At 37.9% G+C, this 27658-nt stretch overlaps 1 protein-coding gene across 11 annotated transcripts in view; it reads right to left on the bottom strand.

The window, feature by feature from the left end:
• Nucleotides 1–27658, bottom strand: part of PCDH15 (protocadherin related 15) — an 858619-nt gene that overhangs the window by 135738 nt on the left and 695223 nt on the right. For all 11 annotated transcript variants that reach the window (XM_049810552.1, XM_049810540.1, XM_049810547.1 and 8 more), the window contains 2 exons: nucleotides 26045–26138; nucleotides 9135–9263 (listed from right to left, as the gene is read on the bottom strand). In XM_049810552.1, the coding sequence (XP_049666509.1) occupies nucleotides 9135–9263; nucleotides 26045–26138 (223 nt within the window). The remainder of the gene's footprint in view (nucleotides 1–9134; nucleotides 9264–26044; nucleotides 26139–27658) is intronic.

Here is a 27658-nt window from a genome sequence, read left to right as displayed (position 1 = left end):
TTATTATTATTATTATTAAGGGTTTAATGGGTATATTATTATGGTTTTAATTTTGTATTATTGTGGGTTTAAAAGATTCCCAAGCCCTTCAATTGTGTCAAATAGCAAATGAAGTGTGGGTGGGAGTGCTAAATTGGATTTTGTACTTGTTTTTCAGAGAGATTACTGTTTGTGCTCGTAGGACAAAATTAACATCTTCCAGATGCCGTAAGAAGCCACAGATATTAGAAAAGTTTCTGACATCTTGGTGTTTATTCAAAAATATTTTATGGTGGGATAATCAGTCATCCATAAAAGTCTGGAATTTTCCTTCTTCCCTAAACTTCAGAACGGCTTTTCCTCTCTTTCATTTCTTTTTGCCTGCTTCTACACAGTCTTTCATTTCCCTATTTCATTCATTACATACTCTAAGCAAAGGAAAAGATTAGAAGGTACCAACAATTTTCAAAGATTTCTGTCAGCTGGACTCAAAATAACATCAAAGGAACTAAGGAAATACTTTTGTCCTCCCAGTATCGTCAGCAGTTTCTCACACACTTTTCTCATTTCATGCAGTTAGATTAATAAATCACACTCCTAAACATACATGGCATCGCTGTATGCCGATTACAGATAGTTGCAATACTCCCTTGCAGCCCCCAAACCTGCAAGAGTTCATTTCTGCAGAACTTCCTATAAAACTGACATTTAAATTACATTATTCATATAAAGAAAAAAAATATTTTACAGACTTGCAGGATTAGCGGACTGCAGGTTTTGTGCAAGTTTCAGATAAGAAATGATATAATGCTTTTATTCTGTGTTCATGCCTAACCAAAAGTATACACAAGGCTTTGTAACTTACTTGATTCTACCATATAATTTCTGACATGTCACAAAACTTAACATTACACTGCAAGAAGAGACAGAGGCTTAGTTACAATGTGTGATAAATTTTAAATGTTCTGAATTATTGGCCTGCACAAAATTACTTGATGAAGAAAGATGACAAAGAATATAAAATAAAATTGGACATTGTAATATCAGGGAGAAAATTCAGTGATCTATCACTGGCTGGGGCAGTCCAATTGGGTGTAGCGGGTCTAAAAAAATTGGAGAGGCAAAAATGAAACTCAGAGGCAGCACCCTCAAATTTTGGCTATCTTGAAATTTCAAGGCAACTCCTACTTCTTTAAGAGAACAAAATAATGCCTTACACACACATGCTTTTGAAAAACATCACAGGTTTTGTGTATATCCTCCAGGAACTTCTCAAAAGAAAAAGTATCTTATTGAACTACCAAGTCATAACAGCTAATCATTTTTCTCGTAACTATACTTAGAGTAATTTGTTAGGGTAAAGGTAACACATGGTAAATTTTCAAATACCAACATATTTTAGCCATTATACAAGATAGGAAAAACCTTTGATAATAGCTTTCATAGTCAACGCTAATTCCAGTGCAATCTGGAGGGTTAGTTCAGAAACCCATTAAATGTGACTCTAAATAAAACTACACAGTAAGAACAGTTAAATGCTACAAGCAAATATAAATTAAAATAAATGAAAATCAGAGAGCTCATGGCTGCAAAAACATGATTTAATGGCCTGGTGAACCTCCTACAAAAGTTAATCTCATTGTAACACTTAAAAATAGACAAGATTTCTTCAGTCTGGCACGCAATCAAATCCTAAATTTAGAGACTTGCACTGCCTGTTTTTACTTGAAAGATGATTAGAAATTTTGCTTTTATGATGAGTATGTTCTTTGGCAATGATATGATCAAGGAATTCAGAGATTAAACCAACGAATATACATACTAGCAAAAATAAAACTTAAAGCTTTCTAAATCACAGATGAAATGTATTGTTTAAAATCTCCACATTTAGCTGGGCCTCCAAACATTTCTCTAATACGTTAATCCATTTTAAAGTTATTTTTTATCATTTCTCTAGACTGTTGGCTCTCCTCATAAGACTACCTAATTAGAGAATATTAGAATTAGAATCCGAGCTGGAACGTAACAGCCAACATTTGGATTTGAAACTACTTATCGCACCAGTCGGACTCTTAAAACGCTCTCGGTTGCATTCTGTTGTCTTCTCTCATTCACAGAAGAATACTTAAAGGAAATTAGTTTTCTTAAATCAATTACAGATATGAAGGCCACAAGGTCTGAATATTAGAAAAAAGACACCTGACATGTATCACAAGAAAACTCCCCAACTTCTCCTTCTACCAGGCAGTCTTCAAAAAGGAATCACTCATCTAGACAATGGTTCAAATCACAGAACATCTATAATGAAAGACTGCAGTCAAAAGTTAGCAGGCCCAATATAAACCATTCTAATTTGTAAGCTCAGGAAAACCATAATTTCTTATCCCAGTGACAGAAATCTGAACAACCAAATATAAACAAACAGAATCAGCCATCAAAACACTAAATGGGCATGTATTAGAGACATGAAACTACTGATTCAGAAGATTTAGTATGCCATCAGGCTGAAATAGATAAAAGGGCTTAAAAACACACTGGGATGCAAGGTGTCAGGCAGACATAAACAAGAATTCCTTTCATACAAAAATCCCTGGACTCTCAGCAATCAACTGCCGTGACTGTGAAAATGGTTAAAATGCTTCTCTGATAACAAGTATCAAAATTTCCACTGCATTAAAGAACAGATGTTATTACTCTGAAGACAAAGATGTACGTTAATGCACAAATATAATATCAGAAACAGGAAAGACAAAAGCACAGCTTTTGAAATTAATTTAGTTTAAAAAGTCACCCCATTTACCGCACGTTATGCGTGGCAAGGAGCTTTTTAAACCTATTTGATCTGTGTCTGAAGCTCACATAAAGGGAGCAGAGGGAGTGTGGCAAAATACCCTCCAGGAATTATACGACCCTTTAGGGCATCAGCTGAAAGAAGCTAATTCTACCTAGCACTGCTAGTCTAAGATGGAAAAAAAAGCGCACAAATCTACGACTGCATCTATTTCTTCTCATGCCACAGGTTTGGACTTGAAACACCTATCTTGTTTTAAGAGGCTGAAGGAATTTGCTTGTTAACAAACATGTGAAAAGTCAACTAGAAGCACATGGGATGATGACATCGACTTCAGCAATGGCTGTCATTTCATTTCTTCTCACCGTCTAAGCAGAGATGCAGCCTTTAATAATTACTGTGACAGAGAAAGATAAAATCTGAGAGACTACAAGGGGTAAGAAAGATAAAATTAAGTTAAAATATATAGCGAAAGCTATTCATAGAAGTTAACATTTTCTGCATGTCATCCTTCTTGCATATGCCCCCTTCCAGGTCAAAAGAAGATATTCCCCAAGACTTCTCACGTTGAGGAAAACAAGGAGCATACCATTTAGCTTAAATCAAAAGCAAATCCCAGCACCTCTTCCGCACACAACTTTAAAAGCAGCATTCAACCAAGCTGACATGAGCCTGCCCTATCATGCACATGCAAAAAATTAAAGGCAGACTCTGTGGATGCGGTGATTCAGAGAAGCTACAATTCTTCCACCCTGATCAGGTACTAGGGGCTGACAAAATTGAGATGGGCTGGGCAAGAAGCAAGAATAAAAGCACTTGCAACAGGACTTGAGCACATTCATGCCCTATTGGAAATATTCTCCCCTCCACACTTCTTGTCTGACATGAAACTATGAAAGTCTTTATGTCACCACATCTGTATGAGGATCTTAAAAGACAGTGCTGAAAGCCTTACTAAAGGTCTCTAACCTACCACATAGACAACTTTCTTAACAAGTTTCCAAGGAAATGACACCACAAAGGTCTCTCAAAATGACCTTGTGATGATCCAATCATCATATATAAGAATATATGAATAATATAAGAAACTACACAGAAGTTACACAAATGAGCACAAACAGAAGTGTTTAAGAGCTATTTTGCACTGGAAAGCTGCACCTCATTCCTACACACACACACAGTGGCAGTCATACCACTAAATTGTAACAGATATATTAGTGATACAGATGCACATATTGCAACCAAACACAAGAGTCTGTATTTTCTCTGGTTGTGGTCAATCTGCCACGTTATCATTCTCCAATTTTAGATTCTGATAAATTTTTTATGGATTCTGACTTTAAAATCCTAGCTGCTTGTATTGTTTTTACATATATTAGATGAATTTGAAATGCGTTGCTAGGTACTGTATTATGCAGTGAGCAATAGTTAGGGACTCACTCTGGGTATTTGAGATTTACTTCAGAGGCTGTGATTTCACCCTTCCCCAAAGGCTTAATCCCTTTCCCTCATAGACAGTCCTCTCCTGCCAGTAAATCTCCTCTTTTTCCGGTCTTGTTCTTTTTCCTCCACCTCTAATTTTTCCACAAGTTGTCTAAAGGTAGAGGGGACCTGAGAATTTCATTTCAGAAGCTGGTATTTTTAATACAGGTAAGGTGTAATCTACAGTGTAGGTTGTGGGAAATCATACCCTGTTCTATGAGCCTTCAGGCAGAAAACATGACAATGGTGATTTAGGTAAAGCAAGATTCCTTTCTAGACTTTTTACAACAAGATCTTGTAATGTAATACCTTATCAGCATTTGAAGTGGTTTTCCTGTGTACGGAAACACAGAATCATGTAGTTGTAAGGGATCTCCAGAGGTCATTTAGTCCAACACAACAAGCCTTACCAACAGCTGTGAAATTTAAACTGGGCTTTAAATCATGAGACTTGCAGGGTTTACCACCTTATGAATTTAAATACAAATAGAAGCTTGTAAGAATTCACTGATATTCACAGACAGAAAGCCCTGTTATGAAATCGGCACCATAATTACATTTCATTAGCATTCAAAAGTGACAGTTTGCTTCTTTACACAACACAATTAAAATACTCCTATACCATTAAAAGAAAATGTCTAGAATCAGTAGACTAGTACCATATAGGCTGTCTCTATCTCACTTGTCTTACAGTTTTGCCTTGCTTTGTTCTGTAGTGGACAGATGCTATTGGATATATACCACAGGTATGAATTCACATTTATTATGTAAATAGAGAAACAAAATACTTCCACTGTATAGTACAATCAAAGAAAGTCCTCCAAAGCTCTCTTTTCCAACATGTAGAATGGTGCCATCCTAAAGAGCAACTTACTTTTTTAAGCATTTATTTTCTCATTTATAAAAAGCAGCAGATGACAGAGGTATTACACACACTGTTTGCAAACATTCATTTCATTATTGGAGCTTACTTATACTGTCTCCATTTTAGGGGAGATCTAAGGTCCAGTGATACTTGAGCATCTGATTAAGGGTTGGTTTGTCCACTACCATGTAATTCTTTATCCACCTTTTCCTTCTCGTTTCCTTTCATGTCACTATCTCCCCTTGATACCAACATGTTCATGTTGGAGATTTCAAACAGCGCTGATCAGTGGCAGAAAAATATGCCCACAATAAACAAATGATGGATGTGTGTGAAAGAACATGGGCAAATATAAAACACAGATGAATAAAAACTTCAGTCCAGTGATTTGTTTCCTCTCCTGGGCCCCACCAGGTCAACAGCTTCTTATTTAGCCACGGACTGCATTTTTAAAGTCTGTAACAAACTACATGGGAGAGTCTTTCGCTGAACAAGAATGCAAACCTATTTGCAGATTTTCCAGTTGATATATGGATCCCCACCTAAATTTCATTCCACTTTTTTACCTCCTATGCACCTGGTATTGATAAATAGTACACTGTACAATGCAAATCATTCAGATGCCCTATCTTCAGCAGGACCTCAGCTGTTATAGACTGCAACAGAGAATAGGGTGCCTGAATTTCATTTTCAAGTTTCCCATTTGAAGCTTTTTGTTTCCTGTTGGTCCTTTGTAGAGAACTTCATGCAGTAATTCTCCTCCTGTCTTGCTGGGCGATCCCCATGATCAGACATGAAAGAGCAGCAGGGAATCTAATACACCTCCGACTGTCCCAATTTAGACAACACTGTGTAAAATAAAAGGGATTTGAAATACATCCGCTACACTTCCAGCCTTATCCTTTCTAGCTTTTGTTCTTTTAATCTTCAGTACGCTCCTCAAATCCCCACAGGCAGCACTCCTTTGCCAGTGCCTTCAGGAACTCCAGCTGGCAGACAAAGAGCCATCAAGAGTGGCAGAGGAGGAGAGCACTTCAGAGTGTGAAAACTGCCTCCCTGCCCGGAGTAAGCCCTCCCCTCCTCGACAGAAAATCTTTCGTTGCCCTTGTTCTATGTCTCCTTGGGAAACAAATTCCCAAACGTTACCTCAGCCCTTATGGGAATCCCTTTTTAAGTCCAACTTTCCCACTCAAAACAAAGTAGAGCACAGAAATCTCTTGTCTGTGGCAGGAGTTATTCATGGGAGTGTTTGACCTAATTGCTTTGTACCCCAAATTGCTTAAAAACTTACCTGTATTAGGGGAGAGGGAACAAAAGGAGGGTATGAATGTGACTCATCACTTGTTTAGAATAGATGAGCAGACAAGAGACATGAAGTTTTGCAGTCTCAGGAGGTGAAAGAAAAAGAAAGCCAATGTAGAAAGTCAAGAATAGGAAAAACATTTCAGTAGCTGTTCACATGTTGTCTTGGCTATTTCTAACACTTTAATATAGGTACTAATAAATTTGCTTTATCTTTCTACTTATTGACATCATAGAATATATCCCCAGACTACCAGCATTACTATCATGTCAACTGGCAATTATTAAAAAAACTTAAAACATAAATTACAATAATAGTAACCGCTGCTAATAATAAAACCATATAATAATTGATGTTGGTGGATCTTGCATGAGTAAAATAATGGATTTCACTATAAAATACATTCAAATAGTAAGCTGGTTAGAAACAAAACAGATTTGATTGGGAGGCACCTCTGGAGGTTGTTTGATCAATCCTTCAGCATCCAGGTCATTACTTGTGTTTTATTTCCTTAAGCAGACCATAACTTTATCATCTTCTACTGTGGGTAGTGCTTTCCTCCCCCAGACTGGCACTGGGCTCAGGCAGCTGATGATCCTGATGCCAAACCTTACCAGTAAAAAACAACTGAGGCATCAAAGCAGTTGAGTACCTTTTCCATATCCTTTGTCACTATGTTCCCTGCGTCAGTGAGCAGCAGGGCCCATATCTTTTTGGGTCTTAAGATAAAAATCTCTTGCTTATTTCAATAAGCTCACTGGAGACGGAAAATATTCCAGATGCCCAGATCATTCTGTTCTATACTATCTATTTGCATTTGTGAATATGAAACAGTAGAAACTACATCCAGTATTTGTGCTATAAAGAGAAAGCTTTTTCCATCCAGATACTGGGAATTAGGACTGGTGATAAACATGACAATAAATGATATAACCAGTTTCTGTCATTCTACAACTAGGAATAAGCTATCACAAAGCTTCAAAAAATATTTTCATTTCAACACAACTTAGAAATTATATTAATTTATAAGATAGTGAGGCTCTGTTGCAATAACTTATTTTATAGTTCCCTCTAAACTAAAAATAGACCCAATCTAGTGTTTGAGAAGATTATTGCACCTTGAGGGCACCCAGCAAAACACAAAATGGATTTTAAAGGTATGTGGTACTGATTTGAAATATCACATCTGTACATTTTAGGATGCAAAATGAAAAATGACCACATAAGATGAACACAATGACAAAAAACAAAGCAATAACTTACTGATTTATGGAAACTGATTTAATTGCAGGGATCCTAATTTCTGTATGTCCAAGGCTTCAAAACAGCCTTTGACATGGCTGATATTTCAGTCTAGCATACAAAACTAAGCTTTAGGAAAACTGTAATCTTCATCAATGCTGACAAAAGTTATTTCCCTTGAAGATTACACCTGAACTTGGACAGCTTCAGAGCAGTACCCACCTTTAATGATATCAGGTTATACAGCAAGCAGAGCATAGACATGTGTAGAACCACTTCAGTATAAGTGCAAATGAAACTGTGCTGAAGAAGCCTACAAAACCTAAAATACAACTTGAACGAAATAAAACTCCTTGAAAAAGTAACAAAATTGGAAGGAAACACAAACCCATCCCAAAGAAGCATTTTTTCAATTTATAAATACCAGAAAACAACTGAAGTCCACTCAAATAGAACACAAAATTAACAAGAAAGATGATAGACAAGAAACACTGATGGAAGTCTTACTGAATAATATAAATTTGGAAAGAAACATGGTTAGTATGGTTATACGCTACCCAGTATGGTTCCCATGCTACCCAAAACATCCTATTACTTCTGAAGGTACTGCTAATACAGTAGGTAAGGAGCTCCCATTTTCTATTGATACGGTTGCTACCAGGAAGAAAGGCAAATTTTCCACCTAATTTCCTGAAAAAAAAGTGCTTCCAAATTAATCTTTTACCTATCAGCTCATACTGCATCCAATCTTTGTGCTAACCCATCCCCCCCCCAAAAAATGAAACATTACATTCAACTACTAGTTGAAAAAAAATAATTCATACTTTCTTCTTTCACGTGATGTTAGGAAAAACTGACTTTGCCAAAAAAAGTGATGTATGCTTCAAATGACTGAATCTGCATTCGGTAGCCCAGAAGACCCATATATGTTATAAAAATTTACACAGCTTCAAATCACTCAAATTAACAATACCCCAAGCACTATCTATTTTTGTGACAGTTAATCTATTATTTCAGTCATCAGTTTGTTTTTCCCCTTAGTGGCCTTAAAATTTTCTATATGTGTGACAAATTTTTTTATATATATATATGTGTGTCACTTGTTCAGTATGTTAGGAAAATACTTTAAAAGAAATCACTTAGAGTATAAAAACATGGTGACAACATTGTAACACTGTAAATCTGTTATAAGCAAGTTTTTACAGTGGTATGTCTTCAAAAAAACAGGTTTTTTAATGTGCTATTTTTAAATGAAAAAGCCTTTTCAGCTATTAAGCATAGAGAAGAAGGAAATCAATTCTTCGATGACTTTGTTGACATAAATATATCTGACAATAGACAGTTTGCATTTAAACCTAAGACATTTTGATGTGAGTTTGTCTAAGGTACAATTATTTTGTGCTCTTTCCTAATAGCCTGGATAATTTGGGTAATAAAATAAACAATTTAACTCTGCACGGTTAATAACTTACCCTTACTTGACCAACAAAAGCATTGGCTTCTTCTTCCTGTACAGACAGGTTTTTAGGTAGAAACATATCAAAAACTGGTCCGTTGTCATTTACATCCGTCACCACTATATTAACAGTAGCAGTTGAGGTCTACAGAGAAAGATAACATTATCAACAAATTATCTTTATTTTACAATTTCACAGATGACAGCTGATCAGCAACCTTACTGCTATATATTAGACCCATCCAGTACAGAATCAGAAGTAAACAGATTATCAATTTTTTTTCAGGTGTTTTTGTGAAACAGGGAGCATTATTCATTTGAAGAGTTTATTTTTACCTTTCTTTTCTTATAAGACAAAACTGGCTCAAGACTGAATAATATATTAGAGATGCACAAAGGACATCAGATATGTTTTTTCTTATATGGTATTTTAAGGATCTTCCATTCTGAGTGGGGGAAAAAAGCTAGAAATGTCAAAATTTGCCAGAACTATAAATTTGGAAATAAATTACTGATTTTACTGATCAAAATATGCTACTGTGATGATTAGTTTAAATGATTAGTCAGCCTCTTAGCTGGCACAATCATGCTACCACAGCTCCATAGTGATCTCAGCTGGCCTTAGCTCAGAGATGTCTGTTATCATCCTTCACCCACCTCATGCTGATGTGCTATTAAGCATTAGCACATCAACTTTAACATAGAGAGGTGCCTAGTGGGAACTGCATAATTAACTATATTTAACACACATCAATTTTCCACAAAATGCGTCTGTGCTTCCTACTGAAATTTTCTATCTGAATCAAAGCAACTGGAGAGTGAAATACTTTGTGGATCTTCACAGCTTGAGTCAGATCCCTTTTCACTGGTCCTATATACTGAGTGTTTCAGACACAAAGCATCACATTATTGTATTTAATACATTATTGTAGTTAATGCATTATTGTATTTTAAATCAATTCAACAAATGCTAACACCTTTGCTATCAGAGATATTTTATTCCATAAATTCAAATCCAGCACAGCAGCGAGTACCACTGAGAACTGTAGCTTCAGGTTTGTTACAGTTTAAGATCATATCAGAAACATCAGCTAAGACTAGTTACTTCATGCAGTTAGTTATTTCAGAATATGCCTAAGCATTGGCATCTCTTCTCTGTTTCTCAAGTTTAACAGTTTCACATTGAGGTGAAATACCTCAGTTTGAGCCTCATGAATTTAAACATTGTGGCAAGAGCAACAAAAACATGCTTTTGTTTTATACCCTATAAATATAACTACAGAAGAGCTTAGGCTAATAACGCAAGTTTCTGTGGTCTGAGACATGGGTTGCAAAGAGAAGGAATGAACAGTACTCTTCATCCACCAGAGAAAAGAGAAGCCCTACCAGGGAAAAACCATGGTAAGGGAAGATTGAAATTATAGACGAGGAAAGCCTTTCATCGCAAGAACAGAGAAGCACAGACATTGCAGGGAGGCTATAAGCATCTTCCCCAGGAGCAAGACGCATTACTATCTGGCATGACCAATAGCAGTGTAAACTGATGCTGATGCCGTGGTGGACCAGTGGATGGGCAGGCTAACCTGGTATTATAACACGGTGTCATTAGTCTATCAATGCTTCCTTCAGTGTTTCATTCAGTTCATATGAAAAGAAAATAAAATTATCTTATTCTATAAATACAGCCTGTTAGACAAGTACACTAAGGGAGATAGATGCTAGAAAGAAAAACGTGTGAAGTTTAACACTGATGCCTTATTGCTGCAGATTGCTAATGCTGGCTGTCCAGACTCTGTTTTGTACTGTTCCCCCAGTGACAGTAATATTTGTAACGATGTCTATGCTGCAGCCACTGCTACTGTGAAGTGCAGCGTAAAAATCAAACACAGTGTATTAAATCAGCTTTCCTGTGCAGTGTCTAGATGCCTTCTGATACTGAACTACTTTGCATCAAGCTGCATTGGGGGGAAATCTCTATGACATTACAGTCACAGCAATTACACAGCGTAGCCCATGAAAAAGTCCTTTGCTTTAGGCACAAGACTAACCAACCTGTTAGAATGTGGCACCTCACAGGTTTCATAAAGAAACCTGTAACCATCCTCCCTTAAAAACCCAAAAAAGAGTCTGAATATAAACCCGCGTCTTTGTGTGCCTTTTCTGAACCATCTTCTGGTGCAGTATCTCCCATGTAACAAACCTCAAGCAGTTTCACATCCTCATAGGTACCCACAGTAACTGTCCACAATAAATGCAGAATACCGTCTAATTTTTATTAAGAGGCAAGCTCCTATCTGCCACATGGGAAAAGCACTTGCAAAGGACAACTAATGTACTCACTATCTTAATAGCATTTGGTCATGCTTTCATTGCTGCCTCACCAGTTCAATCTGATAACTTACTCTCTGCAGGGGAGATCCTGTAACAGGTCAATCTCCTTCACCTTCCAAATCCTCAGGCTTGGCAGGTGGCCCAGTCACCAGCATTGGAGTCAGCTGCCTCTTTTCACAGCTTTAAATGCAGCTGGTGCATTTGCAGTGTCCCACGTATTCACTGAGGTGCTACCTGTGCTAGCAGGCTTCCTTAGCAATCCCTCTTGATAGCAGCACAGCAAAGAGCAGATCCCAAACACACACAAGTAGCAGAAATAATATCCATGCACAACAGACCTTTTTCAGAGTGAGAGTTTTTCTACAGTTTTTGTATGGAGGCAAATGCAGAAAACAGATCTGTTCAACAATAAGCGCCATACAATTACTACTTAATACTTAAAAAGTAATGAACACAGAATATTTTGAAACAAACAAGAAGATGCTTTCAGGCTGGCTTCTTATATTTGCTTACGCTCAGTTATTTGCTAATTGTTTCTGAAACTGCCATTTCTGCATTCAGTTTATGTAAAGAAAACGTACTTTACAATTTATGCATCATTGCCAACACAAAACACACTCCGGAATGTTTGCTCTGATGATGTGCACCGAATGTAAATCCATCTTCCGAAGCTAACTTGATTCCACAGAATGCCCGGTAATAAAATCTCATAGATTTAATAAACTGAGAGAAATAGAGCATAAAAAAACATTGGCTTACGACAGTGAGTAGTTCTTATTTTGAAAATATTTCTTCTCCATTCAAAATAATTTTAATGGGATGTGTCTGATAATCTGGGGCTGTTTACTTCTGATGATGTTGAATCAACCCACAGCAGCTCTCAGAACAGCCACCAAAACATACCTTTGCATCTGATAACTTCTGAAGCAAGTGCTGAAAGTAAAATTACTGCTGTGAGTTACTTACAGGTCTAACTTTTGTACGTAAGTGCATGTTAACAGCCGGGCTCATGTACTTACTTTAGATAAAGACAGCAACACTTTATGAGGAACTCTTATGAGCACTTCTAACTGACGGTGTTTTTCTAAACGTAAGCAGCTCTCTGTTCTCTCTGTTCTATTAACAACATGACCCTGCAGCAATACTTTTACATCTTGAACAAAAAAGGGAACTTTTCTTCTTTTCAAGCCTTCTTGAAACCCAGTCATTATAATATTATTAGAAATACAGAGCTTACTGAAATACTGGATTAAGTCTAGAAGGGGTCATTTGAAGTATCAAAGCAGCCTCAGGTTTCACCTAAGAGGAGACAGTGGAGGCAGCAGTGAAGGCTGCGCTCTGCTTAATATAACCTGATTTTAAGATGAATTTTAAGATACTTTTCAACATCTTTATCGATAATGTAGAGAAGGTAATGAAGCACACTCTCAAGTTTCCAGGAGACACCAAACTAGAGGTAACAGTCAGTACGCTGGAGGGCAGAGCTGCCATTCAGAAGGACCTGGGCCAGCTGAGAAATGGGTCAACAGGAACCCTATGAAGTTCAGCAAGGACAAATGTCCAGTCCTGCCCCTGGGAAGGACAAGCCCCTTGCAAGGACCTGGGCCAGGCCCTGCCTAGCTGGGAGCAGCTCTGCAGCCAAGGCCTGTGAGTGTCAGCAAACAGGGAGTGGAACAGGAGCACAGCTGCATGCCCTGGCAGCAACACGGGCCAGCAGCTCATGGGCTGTATGGACAGGAGACCAGCCTGGAGATCCAAGGAACAGATTATCCCCTCTGCTCAGCACTCGGAAGACCACACCTAGATACTTAGATAGAGTCAGGAGAGAAAACTTGTGTCAACTGAAACAAGAGAGGTTCAGACTGGCCATAAGGAATAGCTTCTCCCCATGAGGACAAAAATGAGAGCATCTCAGCATGACGAAGCAAAAGAGTTTTCTACAGACTGTGCTCACATTATAGACAGGTACTGGGAACCTGCTCTCAGCACAACCTGGATAAGAACATCTTTACGTTTATCTTTTTGATGCCTTTGTATCATTTGATCCGGGTTACCTGAAAAATGCAACAAAGCAACTACCAGCTTGACTTGTGTATGTGAACGGTGAAAGCTTTCTTGAGTTATTCTATAGGTTATTCTGTAACATAGGATAGGACTTGTCACTGGTGCTGAGGGATTCAGGACAGACTAACCCCCCAGACTAACAAGAACTGGAAACATTGCAGAGTTTTTACTTGGCCTAGTTCTGCAAGAAAAAAAGAAAGTTTGTGGGGATTTTATAAGAAGGGAGATAGAGAGGTGGAGAAGAGACATTTGGAATTGTTTCCCGACTCTTCTGTTTGAGAATTTTCAGTATTTTTCAAACTGATGGCAATAATGCTACTCATCTTAAGCATCCTACCTTATCTGCCAGCCAACACAGCCACACAGAATAGTGTTCCAGTTGTTACTGAGTTTCAAGTCATACTTAAACTTTCACTTGTGAATTAAAAAATCAATATTTTAGCAAAGTAGTCATATTTTATTGGGATGCCTAACAGGAAAATTATTTTACAAAATTAAATTTTCTGTTCTTCCTAAACTTCCAAGGGTACTAAAGTAAGATCCTGTAATAAGACCAACATTTCAAATAATCCTCATTTTTTTATTAGTCACAATTAAGCAAACTATCAAAAGCAGATGAATTCAGTGGCAGGATCACCAAGAGGAGCATTCAGAACAAATTGTGTTCTCTTCCTTTAAATCAGGAACAACAAACACTGAAACTGAGAAAGAATATGGGAATACTCAAGAATCTTGCTATTTCATCTGAATACAGGAAACGTTTGTTATCCCACTGATGGAGCAATGCCAACCTTTTACATGAAATGGTAGCCAGTTGGCTACCATTATTTCTTTGAGATGCACAGAGCAGCAGTTCTGCCATTAATGTCAGAAACTGCTATAATCAAAGATTATTTAATAAAATCAACATTTTTATATCCCCATTAGATGGCTCCAAAGATTTGCTTAAGCTCTCTGCAAGCCAAAGCTTAAGACTGACATGCTATTCTGAAATAGCCTTTATTAGACAACTAGAATAAATTACAGTGGCTTTTTCAGAACTTTTCAGAACAGCATGGAGCAAGCAGTATTGGTAACATCATGATCATCTGTCCTGTGGATAATGTAAAACGTCACCAGCAACACTAAAATCACATTGACTAAATAGTCATTGCCTAGAAGTTATGTCCAGGGCTAGCCATAACCTCTTTTCAGTCTGTCACTGGAACAGAAAATAAGAAAGCAAGTAGACTGTGGGTCATACCCTTTCTTACAGCAGCCAAGTAACTATCTGGCACACTAGTCAACAGGCGAGAAGGACCACAGGTAGTGAATGCATGCTTTGGGGATAAAAAGTGCACTGCAGAGAGGATAAAAGTAAACACACTGAGAAAGGATCACTATATTTCATATGAAGCTCAGTTTCTTGTACCATTAGAGAAGCCTACCATTTCTTATTACCATTTTCAACTGCAGTTAGTAGTTGCTGCCTGAGATTGCTCCCACAGTCACGTAATCCCCACTTCATTTTCTGTGTCACTAGCTTAAATTCTTCCACCAAGGAAACCTCCAGCACACAGACAGAGAGGTGGTGATGCTTTTAACTTTGTCACAACTCATCACATCAAAATTTTTAAGTCAGTAATGAAGAACATGAAGAGCTATAAGAGTAATTCTTGTCTTGGACTATCAAAGCAGAAAAAATTATATTTAAAGACAAGTTCAGACTGGGTGCCCATTTACTTCTGCAAAGCCAGCTTTCTTGTTTTGTTAGTGGGGGAAAAAAAAGATAGCTGCATTGGACATCTCATATCCTCAAAGTTCAAAAAAAGATTTAATTTCTCTTTATTTACTGGTTCTCATACTTCAAGTGCTGTAACATATCTGGAACTTATGTCCCAGCTCCCTACAAAATTACTGTCCTCTTTGGCTCTAGTCTTGTACCACTGCAAGGTGACCTGCATATAGCAGAGTAAAATTACATCAATGCTTAGAATTACCAGCAGCATGAAGCAGATTTTTCCTTGCAAAGCTTGGGGAAAACAAATAGAGAGAAAGATGATGATTGAAGAAAACACTTTTTAAGAAAATCAGTTGCAGCTAGAATCTTTTAATTTCCTCCTTTGATTGTATGCATGCTATTTTGTTCATTACATACTTCAGAATGAAAGCAAATAGTTTCGTAAATATCTTAAGGAATTATGAAAAGTTGCAGTGTTTTGCAGAGCATCCTAAAAGAGACAGTAAAACAGCACTCGCTCATGAAACAGAGCTGCTGTTTTGCTAAAGCTCTTGGTATATGTTTAATTACCGCTAAAAGTCTTTAAACAAACTGGAGTGGCTCCCCAAAGTAGTGAGACACACACCTAATTCACAACTGGTTTTGTATATGAACTGAATGGATACTCCTCACACAAAGACCAAGGTAATACAGTAAGGGTAAGAAACTGCCTTGGCTGTTTCAAAACTAGGCATTTCTACAAAAGATTTGTCAAATATGGTTTGGAAAGGAGTGTTGAAGCTATTACTGGAAATTCACGCAGGGAAAAAAGTAGTAGAGCCTCATATCAGGCATTTCCTATTTATTACTGAAGCAAACCATGTTTACTTCTCTTTTATAATAAACATAAGTCAAACAAAAGATCAACAGCTGCAATTTATAGCTTTCTTAGGGCCACTAAAATAGTTCTGATATATATAATTCTTCCCTAAGCAATAAATGTAACATTTACATCGCCTCCACAAGTATCTTTTGTCCTAAGTATGCCAGGCCCTGATAAATGTTATAGATGATAAATTTGAAGGAAATTTCACTTATGACTTACTTTATTTGTACCCTGCCATTTAAATTGAAGTTGGGAATTGATGAGAGCATTCTGTGCCTTGGAGAGGAAACACTCCTAGCTCTGATGTCAAGCAAGTTTATTAATTTAGACAAACTCCAAGACAAACGCTATCATCTCTAGATATAACTAGTTTGCAAATAATAAGATCTGAGGCAAAGCCCAAGGTCTTATTTGGTCAAAAAAGAAACTGTAAATAATGCTTCTGATCTACATATCAGGACTTATATATATTAAATTCAAGAAAACTACACTTAAATTACGATATCCAAACCAATAGCTATTTATACCAAACAGGGGAAACAGCTGCTCAGATCTTAAGATACTGGCAGTGATAAGAACCAGGATAAAATATACATGAACTATATAACAGGCAAATTGCCATGCTGTCCAAGTTCAGTGCTCCAGGAGAAAGACAGCCTGAAGAGTGGTGTTGCTAATGGGAACCTAATATTGATTGGTAGTGGGGGATGACAATGAAGTGCCAAAGTCAGAAAAAGTGATGGGTAAATATGCACAACAGGTTATGGCCTTGTTCACTAACCTTTTTGAATGCACAGAAGCTGCATAACCACAACAAACAATTTCCACCGGGCCATGGGGAAGGGGAAGCATGTTATTCTTTTCCGTTCCGTTCCTATCAGCAAGGCTGCAAGCCTCAGGTATTTTCAGACCTTGTTTCTTTCCAGTGTAGGGCATGAGAACTTTAAAAGCAGTATCTACTGACCCTCTACACCTCTTCAAGTTAAAAAGAAGAAATGGCCAGCTGGACTGCAAAGAAATTTAGGGGAGAGAAGAGACTGAGGCTGAAGGGAAAGACAAGACTGGAGCTTGTCAGTAATTACACTAATGAAAAAAGATCAGAAAAAGCCTGGGGAGGAGACAAAGAGAAAAGCTGTCAAACACACGAAAATAAATCCCCAAAGCAAACCCCCAAAACTAAAACCTCGTGCATCCAGAAAGAAAATAGAGAAGATGAGAACTTCTGCAAGAAATGAAAAGAAAATCATTACATTCAAGAAATGGCCTTGACAAACACATGCGACTGGGTGGGACAGGCTGATGGGACAGGTCTCAACTGTTATGCCAGTGACCAGCCATGTAACAGCCAGGGCTCCGACCATTTGTGAAAGAGTTCTCATCTGCTGTCCAAGCAGATTGCAATATCACAGGAATGAAACATTACTGTTTCTATGGGATGAACCAGCAGTAGTAGCTGGTAGCTTATATCCCAAGGTATATAGCTCAGGCTAAACCACCCAAATTTAGAGCATACTGTGTGCTACACATCACCTAACATACTTGGAGGCTAACGTCCATAGTAGGCTACGTGCGTCATGCAGGCTGGCAGAGACAAAGCTGTGGAAAAATGGGTCTGCATCTAAACTAAAAGCTCAGGATTCACTGTCTTATCCACAAATGGATTAAGCTGTGGCATGTCTACCAATGTCTTTATATCATAAACCAAACCCAAGAACTTCAAAACAGGTGAGGAACGAGGGCTGCCAGAGCCTTCAGCTGCAATCCTCCTAGTCTTCTTGCACAGGTTATCTATTTACTTAGAACTGGAGACTTCACTGCTGTTATAAAAGAACAGAGGTTTCTGCTAACCTGCAAGATCTGTCTGAAAGGCACGCTCAGCTACAGAGGGGTTCAGGGCAAGGAGCTTTGCGTGTCTGCTCTTGGGCTCTCTTAACTTTGCAGGTACAGTGCTGGCTGAAAACCTGTCTGCCCAACTTACGTTTTCCAGTCTAACAAGAATTCATGACCATGGTATTTACTGTCATGACTGTGGTATTACTGAATATACACAATAACATAATGTATAGTCAATCTTACACTATACATTACTGTTATTGTGAACTCTGCTGCAAGATCTATTTTAACATAGCTCTACTTAAGCTTATTTATTACGGGATACAAAATGCTTCAATAATGCTTAGTGCAGAACTGTTTCTCACCTTAAAATAATGAAAGTCGTCTTTCAAAACAAAATTACAATCTGCCCAAAGTCTTTGATTGAAAACTGTGATCGATCTATTTCTTTATGAGGATTACTTAAATCACCACTTCCTTGTTAGCATTTGTAATCAAAGACTTTATGGGGAATATTATCCATGCAATGCAAGCAGACAAGTTGCACAAACACTGGAAGTTTGGGAGTCTCCTAAATCTCACCCTAATAAAATAGCTGCTGCACAGAGAAAAGCCCTCTCTCACAAAAGAGGAAATCAAGCTGGACAATTGTTCTCATGCAAACTGAAATTTACAGATCAGCTGAGATTTTTAAGGCTCTCACACGAAGTACATAACTTGTCAGGAAAATAGTAATTGGCAGTGTTTCTCTTTAGTTACAGTTTGCATTGTTGAAAAGAAAGTAACTTGAGGAGTTGCTCTTTAGAGGAGGAGGTATAATATAATTTATCTGTTTATATTGTTCCTTTTCATATATTTAAGAACTATTCCTTCCCACTGCACCAACAGATCAAAATAAATGTGGTACATTAAGACAGTATTAAAGTTCCACAGTATGAACAGATTCCATTAATTCTTTTTTTTTTTTTTTTTGCAACCTTGTTTTACTGATTACAAAAAGGTCAGTTAAGTAGAAGCCTTTTTCAATACAAGCCTTTTTGTACACAAAATCTCTGTTCAGTGATTATTTACTGAAAGAGGTGTGCATGCTTTATTCTTGATAGATAATGGAACTGATATGGAGCAGAAACAGGTAATACTTACCAGAGTAACAAAAAATTTATTGTAATTAATTAATTCTCTGTATGTTATTCAAGTAGTAAATCTTTGTCTAAATTACCTTGATTTAGTGCTGTTTGCTCTAAGGAAGGTAATTAACTCAAGTGTCATGGGATATAGATGTTCTACATTATTAATGATCTTCTAAGATGACTGAAATAGCCATGTCCAACTTACATAATGAAACACAATGCACTGAAATAAGGCTACTCATGGTTCACTCAGTGGATTAATACCCTCTTGAAACGTTGGTCTGCTCCAATCAAGATCGAGACAGTAAGGAGGAATATAGCATGGTACTTGTGTCTACACAAAGCACACCAGTATGCCTTAGGGCCCCTGGGAGAGAGAGACTATTAGGTTGCCCTTCTCCGACAAACATCTTTGTTTAGGATCAAGAATACAATGGTATTTATTCTACTTTCATTTACCACCTGTGGCAATTATTTAGCTAGATCATAAGGTGAGCAAACACTAGTTTTCAACTGTTGGCCCTTCTGAGGGCACTGTTGTGGCAGAGAGACTACCGTGACCTTCTACAAGCATACTTCTGCATACTGTAGCCAGGAACATGATTTTTCAGAGTTTCCCAATTCTAAGCCCCGCTGATTTAAGCTCCTGTACTGAGTACAGTGCAAATCCATGAACGTTTTAGCCACGCTTGAAGGTTAAACATTACAGTGTCTCCCTTTTATGCATCAGACATCAGAGTGGAATTTGGAATACGGTGCTGGGTACCCAGAACGACATATTGAAAGCACAAAAAAAATGACTTTAAAAGTCTCCAAAATGCCAATTCTATCCCTGCATTTGGCACCCAGCTGCTCTGGGCCAGCCCAGACCACCGAGAAAACAGTTCTCTCGGATGTCTTTCTAAGGGTCGCCTAATGGTACCTTGCTTCTGCCTCCTCAGGAAACATGGCCCCCAAACCAGTTTTGGGGTCTGCAATGCTAGAATTATTCCAATTTTTTCATGAAGCATTCATTGCAGAAGAAATGGGCACAATCTGAGATTTACAGGCAAGATCTTGGATTCATGTCTTTCAGAGAAACCCTCCCAGAGCTAGGTCACCTCTAATCTTTCCTATCCAGCAAATCGCAGACTATACGCCGAACTTCAAAACAGCAGTTGGACAACAGCTTCTTTTGGACTTCAAAGTAGTTTAGCAGCCTAGTCGTTGAGTCTTCTAAGACATGCAAAAGAATCTGAACCCTGTCAGTATTTTCTGAGTACCACAAAGCGTCTGTGAGAAGGGACATCAATGTTGTTGCTCTCCTTCAGCCACATTAAAAAGGCAGGCTGTAGCTGCCTGGGAGGGTTGGGAGCACCCCCTGGATGACTGACAATTTTTAAGGAATACCTAATTACTAACTCACAAATGGCTTTGTAAACTAGGCACTGAGCTGCTCCGTTTTGCCAAGACTTGGGCAGAAACACACTTCTGAAGTGCTGGGTGAATATTTTCAGGACTAGACATTTGTATTTGGACATTTGAATTCTGCTTAAATCACACAATACACACTAAGACAATACAACAAAGCTTCCTGTTTTATCTATATAAATGAACAGACACATACACATTCACACAAGCCAAAAATAAATAGCATAGAAGGCTTTTTCTTTCTTCTAACAAGTCATGCATATTTGTTTCTAACTTCTCCCTCTGAAATGCAAAGATGTGAATTCTTGCCTTGAAATCCCATCCAAATGCACCACAATTTGTGAAAACAATTTGAGCTTGATGTATTTTTTCATTTGCATGTCATTCTTTTGCCCATCTACGACCAAGTCTCTTTACTAGGGAAATAAAAATATTTTCCTGACTACTCAATTAATGCATACTTAATTGTTTGTTGTGTCATACTGTTAACAGTGCTGGGTGGTAGGTCATGTTATTCCAAGATCAGAGAAAAACCACAAGCCTGTTAATGCTCCAGGTTATAACTCAGAGCAACAATAACTTGGAAAGCATAGTTGAGCATTTTAAATAATCAAGAGCATTATAAGGCATGCAAAAGTGATGAAACTGTGTCAGCCAGGCCACACCACTAAATGAAAAGCTGTACTGCTTGTTAAAGGCATAAGTAGCTCTGTATTAATTTTGATGGAATAAGCAGTCCCCAAAAGTCAAAAGGTGTCAACATGACTATCACCGCACAACATTAGGCAGTTAAATAAGGCTTGGGTCTTAGAATACAGAAACCTCAACTACTTAGTGCCACAGTAACACTGTTAAAAGTCTCTTAGATCCTTTATTAATGACACAGAAAAAGGAGCAGGAAAAAAAAAATACCATTAAAACACCAAAAATTCAAGGTGTGTGGGACCACAGACTTTTCAAATGCAAAAATGTGTCCAATGGACTTCATAGATGATGATGGAGAACAGTTAGTTTTCTCTAGAGAACACTGGGGATCAAAAGGATGGCCAATACCATATTGTATACTGTGTGCTAGTCCAATATCCTGTAGGGTTTACAGCACAGTGGAGCAGGCAGGGCACGCGGTGCTGGCCTGGCCTGATTGCAGCTACAAGGGCAAGAGTTTCACTCCCTAGAAGATCAGGAATCCCGTAACTTGTGGGTTTATGATTTGCACCACCGTGATTATGGGAAAAGCACCCGGAGGAAACGTTGGTCCCCAAGAGACTGGTGCTGGCACTGGCACTGCTGTACTCCAAGCAGAAGTGTGATCCCATGTGGGAAGTGTCCTGCTGCCCTATGTGTTGACCTTCGAACTCCCGGAGATACAAGAAGTGGAAAGAAAGATCCATTTTGGCATGTCTCCCTGGGCCAAAGAAGACCCTGTCTGTGCTGGAGATGGCAATCAGTGCATGAACTGGACCAGTGTTAAAGGTAGGGGAGATGATGAATTTTTCTGGCCCTGTTTGCTTCGACCCCAGAGACTGCTGATGCGACACTGAAATACAGGCTTCACCTGCCTAACAAGCCTTACTTATCTCTATGGAGAAAAACATTCTTAGTTTTATGAGAACAACGTTGAACAGACAAGAGTCATCACCCCGAGACAGACAACTTTTAAAGCAGCATGAGATACATTTCTTTCTGAAAGATTCAACAATTTCAAAGCATAGCAACATTTCCCATCTGAAGTATTCCATCTAAAATGCAGTATTTTATACACTATTATTTAAAAATAAATAAGTTGAAGTTATGCCCCTTTGAAACCTATGTACAATGGCTAAAATTCTTTGTTCGCAACAAAATTTAGCTGAAAAATGTTGATATTGAAATGTCTTGAGTACTGTTCACAATTTCTGAAGTAAATTCACTGGCTGAAATTACAAAGACTGAACTTTCTCAGATAAGTTTGAAACATCAATAATTTTTTTTTTCTACTCTGTAAGGGCACTAACATGGCTTTTTATGCTTCTTTATACTTGAAGGCTATGAATTAAATAACCTGCTCCACAGTTAGATTGTCAGTGCAACCATAGCTGACCGTGCTTGAGGAACAGGCTCAACTTACATCACCTCTTGACATCCCATGTAACCTGAATTACTGTGTGATCCTATGAGTGTTGTTCATAAACCCCAACTACAAAAACATAGAAATGCCAAATTTTTATGTTGTAACTGAAGAGGAAATTTCTAGTTTAAAAAATCTGAGAACAAAAAATACCCCTAAAATACAGTAATAAAGTCTTTTCTCTGTAAATTTCTTTCCAATTTTAAAGAAACAAGCAAATACAGAACAGGCTGTATAGAATACAAAGGCTAACTTTAAGTATATTTGACTCTAATAGCTAATTTCAAAAAGCCCACTGTTGGATGGGAAGAAATCAGTTTTTAATATGTTACTAGCTAAAATATGTTAATGTCATTTAAATTAAGTTGCACCTGCCTGTGGAATTAACTTTGTGATTTTAGGGAAAGTGAAACAAGTTCTTCAATCAGATAGCCTGTTTTCTGTAGGCACTAACAGAATTGTTCAAAAAACCAAACCTTAATGACAAGCAGCAGGTGAATTAGTTTGTGGTGCAGTAGTTCTGCAATTGCAGGAACATTTTTTTTCCTAAAGAGACATCATTGCTTTCTGATATAAACTAGTTAAAAAGAAAAGGTCCTCCATGAAATTTCACCGACTTGTTGGAACAAGCATCCATCTCCTTAGAGCAGTTTGCCATGTTACCAGCTAGCAACTTTAAATGAGTCCCTGACCCAGGAGGAGCCTGTCAAATAGCAGAGAGCTAAGTCCAAAGAGCTGCAAATCAAATAAATTGTGCAATGGCACAGGGAAGCCTGGCAAATTAGTCAAAACCACTGTTTCCTGGCATGAAAAAGGCATGGAGATTTAATGGGCTGAGCTGCCGTGTTTCATCTATTTGTTTGTAAAGTAAAAGCCAAGAAACTTATACAGCCTTATTTGTGATACTGGCAGAAGCCCAGACAACTCCTAACCCTTTCATTTCATGTACTGTCACCAGAAGCTTGGGGTCCAAGAGCAGACGAGTCAGCTTGTGAAGTAAGCCATACTGCTGGATAATTTTAAGAAAGGTGCCCCACCACTGGCAGAAAGTATCATAACAGAAGAAAACAGCTACAGCCAGTAAGAGACAGTGATGAAGACCCCAAAACAAGCAGCAGTAGAGAACACACACAAGCTAGAAAGTGTGACCACATTTCACTGTGAGAATAATTAACACACACACCTGCAGATACAAATCTCCAGGAAAAAACCATATGGTATTGAGGGAGGAAAGCAGATAATGAGATAGCAGGGGAGTGGATTATTTTTTTTAAAGTGTATGTTGTTGTTGCTATAGCAACAACATTACACCATCCATCAAGAGCATTCAGTACCAAAGAGTCAAGCAACCTGCTGCTGTTTCCCTCGTCTTTCTGCTTGTCAAGTGACTGCTGTACTAATAAGAACTGTTATGTTTATTAAGAAATGATGAGTTTTATGCCGGTGCTGGGAAATCACAAATACCTTTCATTGACGTTACAACAGTTTTTTGGCCTCTAATTATTTGGTTTCCTTCTGGGATACTCTTGATATTTTCTCTAAAAAAATATGCCCAATAAAAAAAATCCTTGAAATTTGCATATCATTCCCATTACTTTTGAGAATGCTGCTGTTCTTATTTGTACTACCACAACTCTAGCCCTGTCTTCACTGGGCTAGGCAATGCACGAAGAATAAAAGGACAGTCCATTTTCCCAACAACATGGCTGCTACTTGCTCCAGCCTCGCTACTGAATTGCTCACAGACTTAAGTATCAATGACTTCTGCTGCAACAGGTAGTCAACCCTACATCAACATCATTCAGAGATGATACTAATGAAGTCCTCCACAGTTTATATTTGGTGGTTTTTACACAGTTGAGCTTCAAAAACCATATCTCACCTCACACACAACTATTTTATATTAGGCGGCATGCCATGATTAACTAGATTTCTATGAAAAAAGCAACTATTCTCTTCTGAGTGTTAAAACGGATCAGATGTCCAGTTAAGTTGCAGGACAAAGAGAATGAAACTCCAGATGAAAGGAAGAGGAAATATCTTTTCAGTAGCCTTTCTATGCCCCAGATAGTATTTCAGCAGTATAGCATAGTCTGAAACAGAAGGCAAGTCTCGTATTAAAATCTCCAGAATCAACTGCTGGAAGTTAGAGATGAAAACAATTGAACTCATAGCTATCAAAAATGGAGAGTAGTTCACAAGTAACAAAATTACAAACATTAAGATGAATTACTAAGGATAACTGTAACCAGATTTTTAATGGAAAAGGTGTGGGCTCTGTTGTAGTTACTCCGTATTGCCAGAGAATTGTATAAAGGCTCTAAAACTTTGTCAATACTTTGGGAAAAAAACTTTGAGTAAATACTGAGCAGGAAGGCAAACCTTAGAAGCTGAAAAAGCTAAAATAGGGAAAAAAGCATGTCACAAATAATACATAAGATTTTCTTCTGCTGCAGTGTAGACAGGGTGGGCAAGGGTCCAAATCACAGAGCTTTCATGATCACTCCTTAGCAAACTGTCCAAGATTTCTCTGTTTCAACCTCAAAGTTGAACGCTGCCTCCGAGAATAGCCAAGATAATGTGGATATATTATTGTAGATCTCTCCTTATACACTGTAATTTCAAGGTCAGATACATAGACACCTCTCCTCTGTGGCACAAGTCCACAGCAGAACTGCTGCATTCCTGTGTACCTTGCACAATCCAACTGCGGTAAATCCCCTGTGTTGGGATTGCTGGAAACTTTTAGAAAAACTAATTCCATTGCCTTTGCTTGACAAATAAATACATATCCTTAAATAGCCCTCAATTTTTTAATATGGAGATTGAAAAATCACAATTTTGTTATACTGAACACAGATGTGAGTAGTTTGTTGGTTTGATTGCAGGGTCACTGCATGCCTAATCAATGCAAACATAGAAGACTTAGAAATACCTCCCAATAAAAAAGTTTTATTTTTTTTAAGAGAAGTGGCATGGACATTTTTCCTGATATTTCCTGAGAGTGTAAAAAATTTGAAGCTGGACAGTGCTTTCACCTGTCAATTCTGAAAAAAGTTCAATGCATTTCACTCAATAAAGTACAAATCAATAATATAGCTGCCCACATAACTGGTCTTTAGGAGAAGGTAAGACGAAAGACTGGTTATTTAATAGCACGGAGAAGAAAGAGTAAGAAGATGCACATATCTGAATAACGCAAAACCTTGACTACATTGGTTCTTGTTGAAGAATAACAAAAAGGCAGAAGTAGCAGCAAAGTCACTTTGTTTCAAGATCAAAGGACATTACCCCAGTGATACACAGGCTTTATCGACACAAACCTTTTGGGGATAAAGGAAAATTGTTGCAGAATATAGATATATTTGATCAAGACCCGTATAAAAGCTACTACAATTAGACTACTTTAAGTGCCTAACTACATACCATAACAGCCCATTTTCTTAAACTTTCACAGGAAACTCACCCCATCTGGTCTGCCATCCGAGGCTGTAACAATCAGAATATAGCGATCAGTGCTTTCTCTGTCCAGGGGCTTTCCTAAGGCTAGCAGTCCAGAACTAGTAATAAAACAAAAACATAAAACGTTATCACAACAGTTTTAAGATATCTACAAGCACTTTTGTTCCACTACTTTGCATTACACAAATGTTTCCCTTTAAGTAAGTTAATAAGCTTTTACGCTTTATTACAAGTGAAAGCATGTTTTGTGTAGGTAAAGGCTAATAAAAATGATTAGCCAATTTCTAATGCTTTCTGCTTCGATACATGCATAATTTAGGATTAAAATTGCAACCTAGTGATCAATAGGATTATACAAAAGATAGACCTACACTGAACACAGGACCCTCATTTTTTTAGAAAGCTGCACTGCTATAATATATGAGAAGAGAGAATCACAAGCAGTCTATTAATCACAGAGTTGTCCCAATATCCCTGACAGGATTGTGGCAGTGAACTCTGGGAATACAACACGCACAGTCTTAAGTATGAGCCGCCTCAGGGTTTTATAGGGAAAGGCTACTAACTTGCATGTTGTGTGACTGCAGTAAAAGTGCTGCAATGAGCTAATGCCCTTTCAGTGCAAGCACAGATACACCATATTCCCTAATAATAAAATATTAACAAAGGCACAACTATTATGGAACCTGATTCAGGATGTTATGATTATTGATGCCTGTTTAAAAAAAGACAAGGAATGAAGGGCTATTTGGAAGCTACATAGGCAAAAAATAAAACAAAAAATTTTATAGAAATGCTGTTTGAAAGCATTGCAAATTCCTGTAACTGCTGACAAATAAAACAACCTAGATTTTGTCTCTACGATGATCTAATTTTCTCATGCAGAAGTCTAGAAGCCACCTGGAGGTGTGATATAGCAACACAGAGACAAGATCCCACTGTGAACTCATTACTTTTGTATTAGGAAGCATGAGAAAAGTACGATTGGGTTGACAATCCTGTCTAAGCAAGCTAAACTCTGCCTAACTGAACTAGCAAAAATGGTACTTTTGTGACCAGCCCTAAAGCTCTGCATTTCATTTATAGGTTTTTTTATGCCTACTGGAACATAGTCAAGTACGTAGCAAATTGAGATCTCGCATGCCACCCAATTCACAGGCTATTTAATAAACATGCACCAATAAACATGGATCCAGGATGATATTTATCCCTTTTGTTGCACGGCTAAGCAGCTCTTCCCATGAAACTCCTCCAAAAATGTCAGTCTGCTTCTAACATTTTAAGTAAAGTGTAACAGCACATGATTTTGTGGTGCAAAATCCACAAGGGCTGAGATCTTGGCATGCTGTGACCTTCCATACGTTATTCCATTTCTAACGGGCATATCCGACACAAGCATTTGTCAGGCACATGTATAAACTTTACGGGTTGAGCTTACATTTTACGTTCATAACCCAAGAACCTAAACAGCTACTTGCTCAGAAAGAGGTCTTACTAAAACAAACAAAGCAAGCTAAACCCAAACTAAACAAAACTGAAAAGTCCCACCAAACTATAAGGTCTCATTAGCTGTAATTCTTCAGAACACTCGGATGTATATAATCCAAGTGATTATATC

The sequence above is a fragment of the Accipiter gentilis genome, chromosome 9, assembly GCF_929443795.1.
Source record: "Accipiter gentilis chromosome 9, bAccGen1.1, whole genome shotgun sequence".
NCBI lineage: Eukaryota > Metazoa > Chordata > Aves > Accipitriformes > Accipitridae > Astur > Astur gentilis.
The sequence above is the reverse complement of the archived record's forward strand: the minus strand, read 5'-3'. Positions and strand labels throughout refer to the sequence as shown.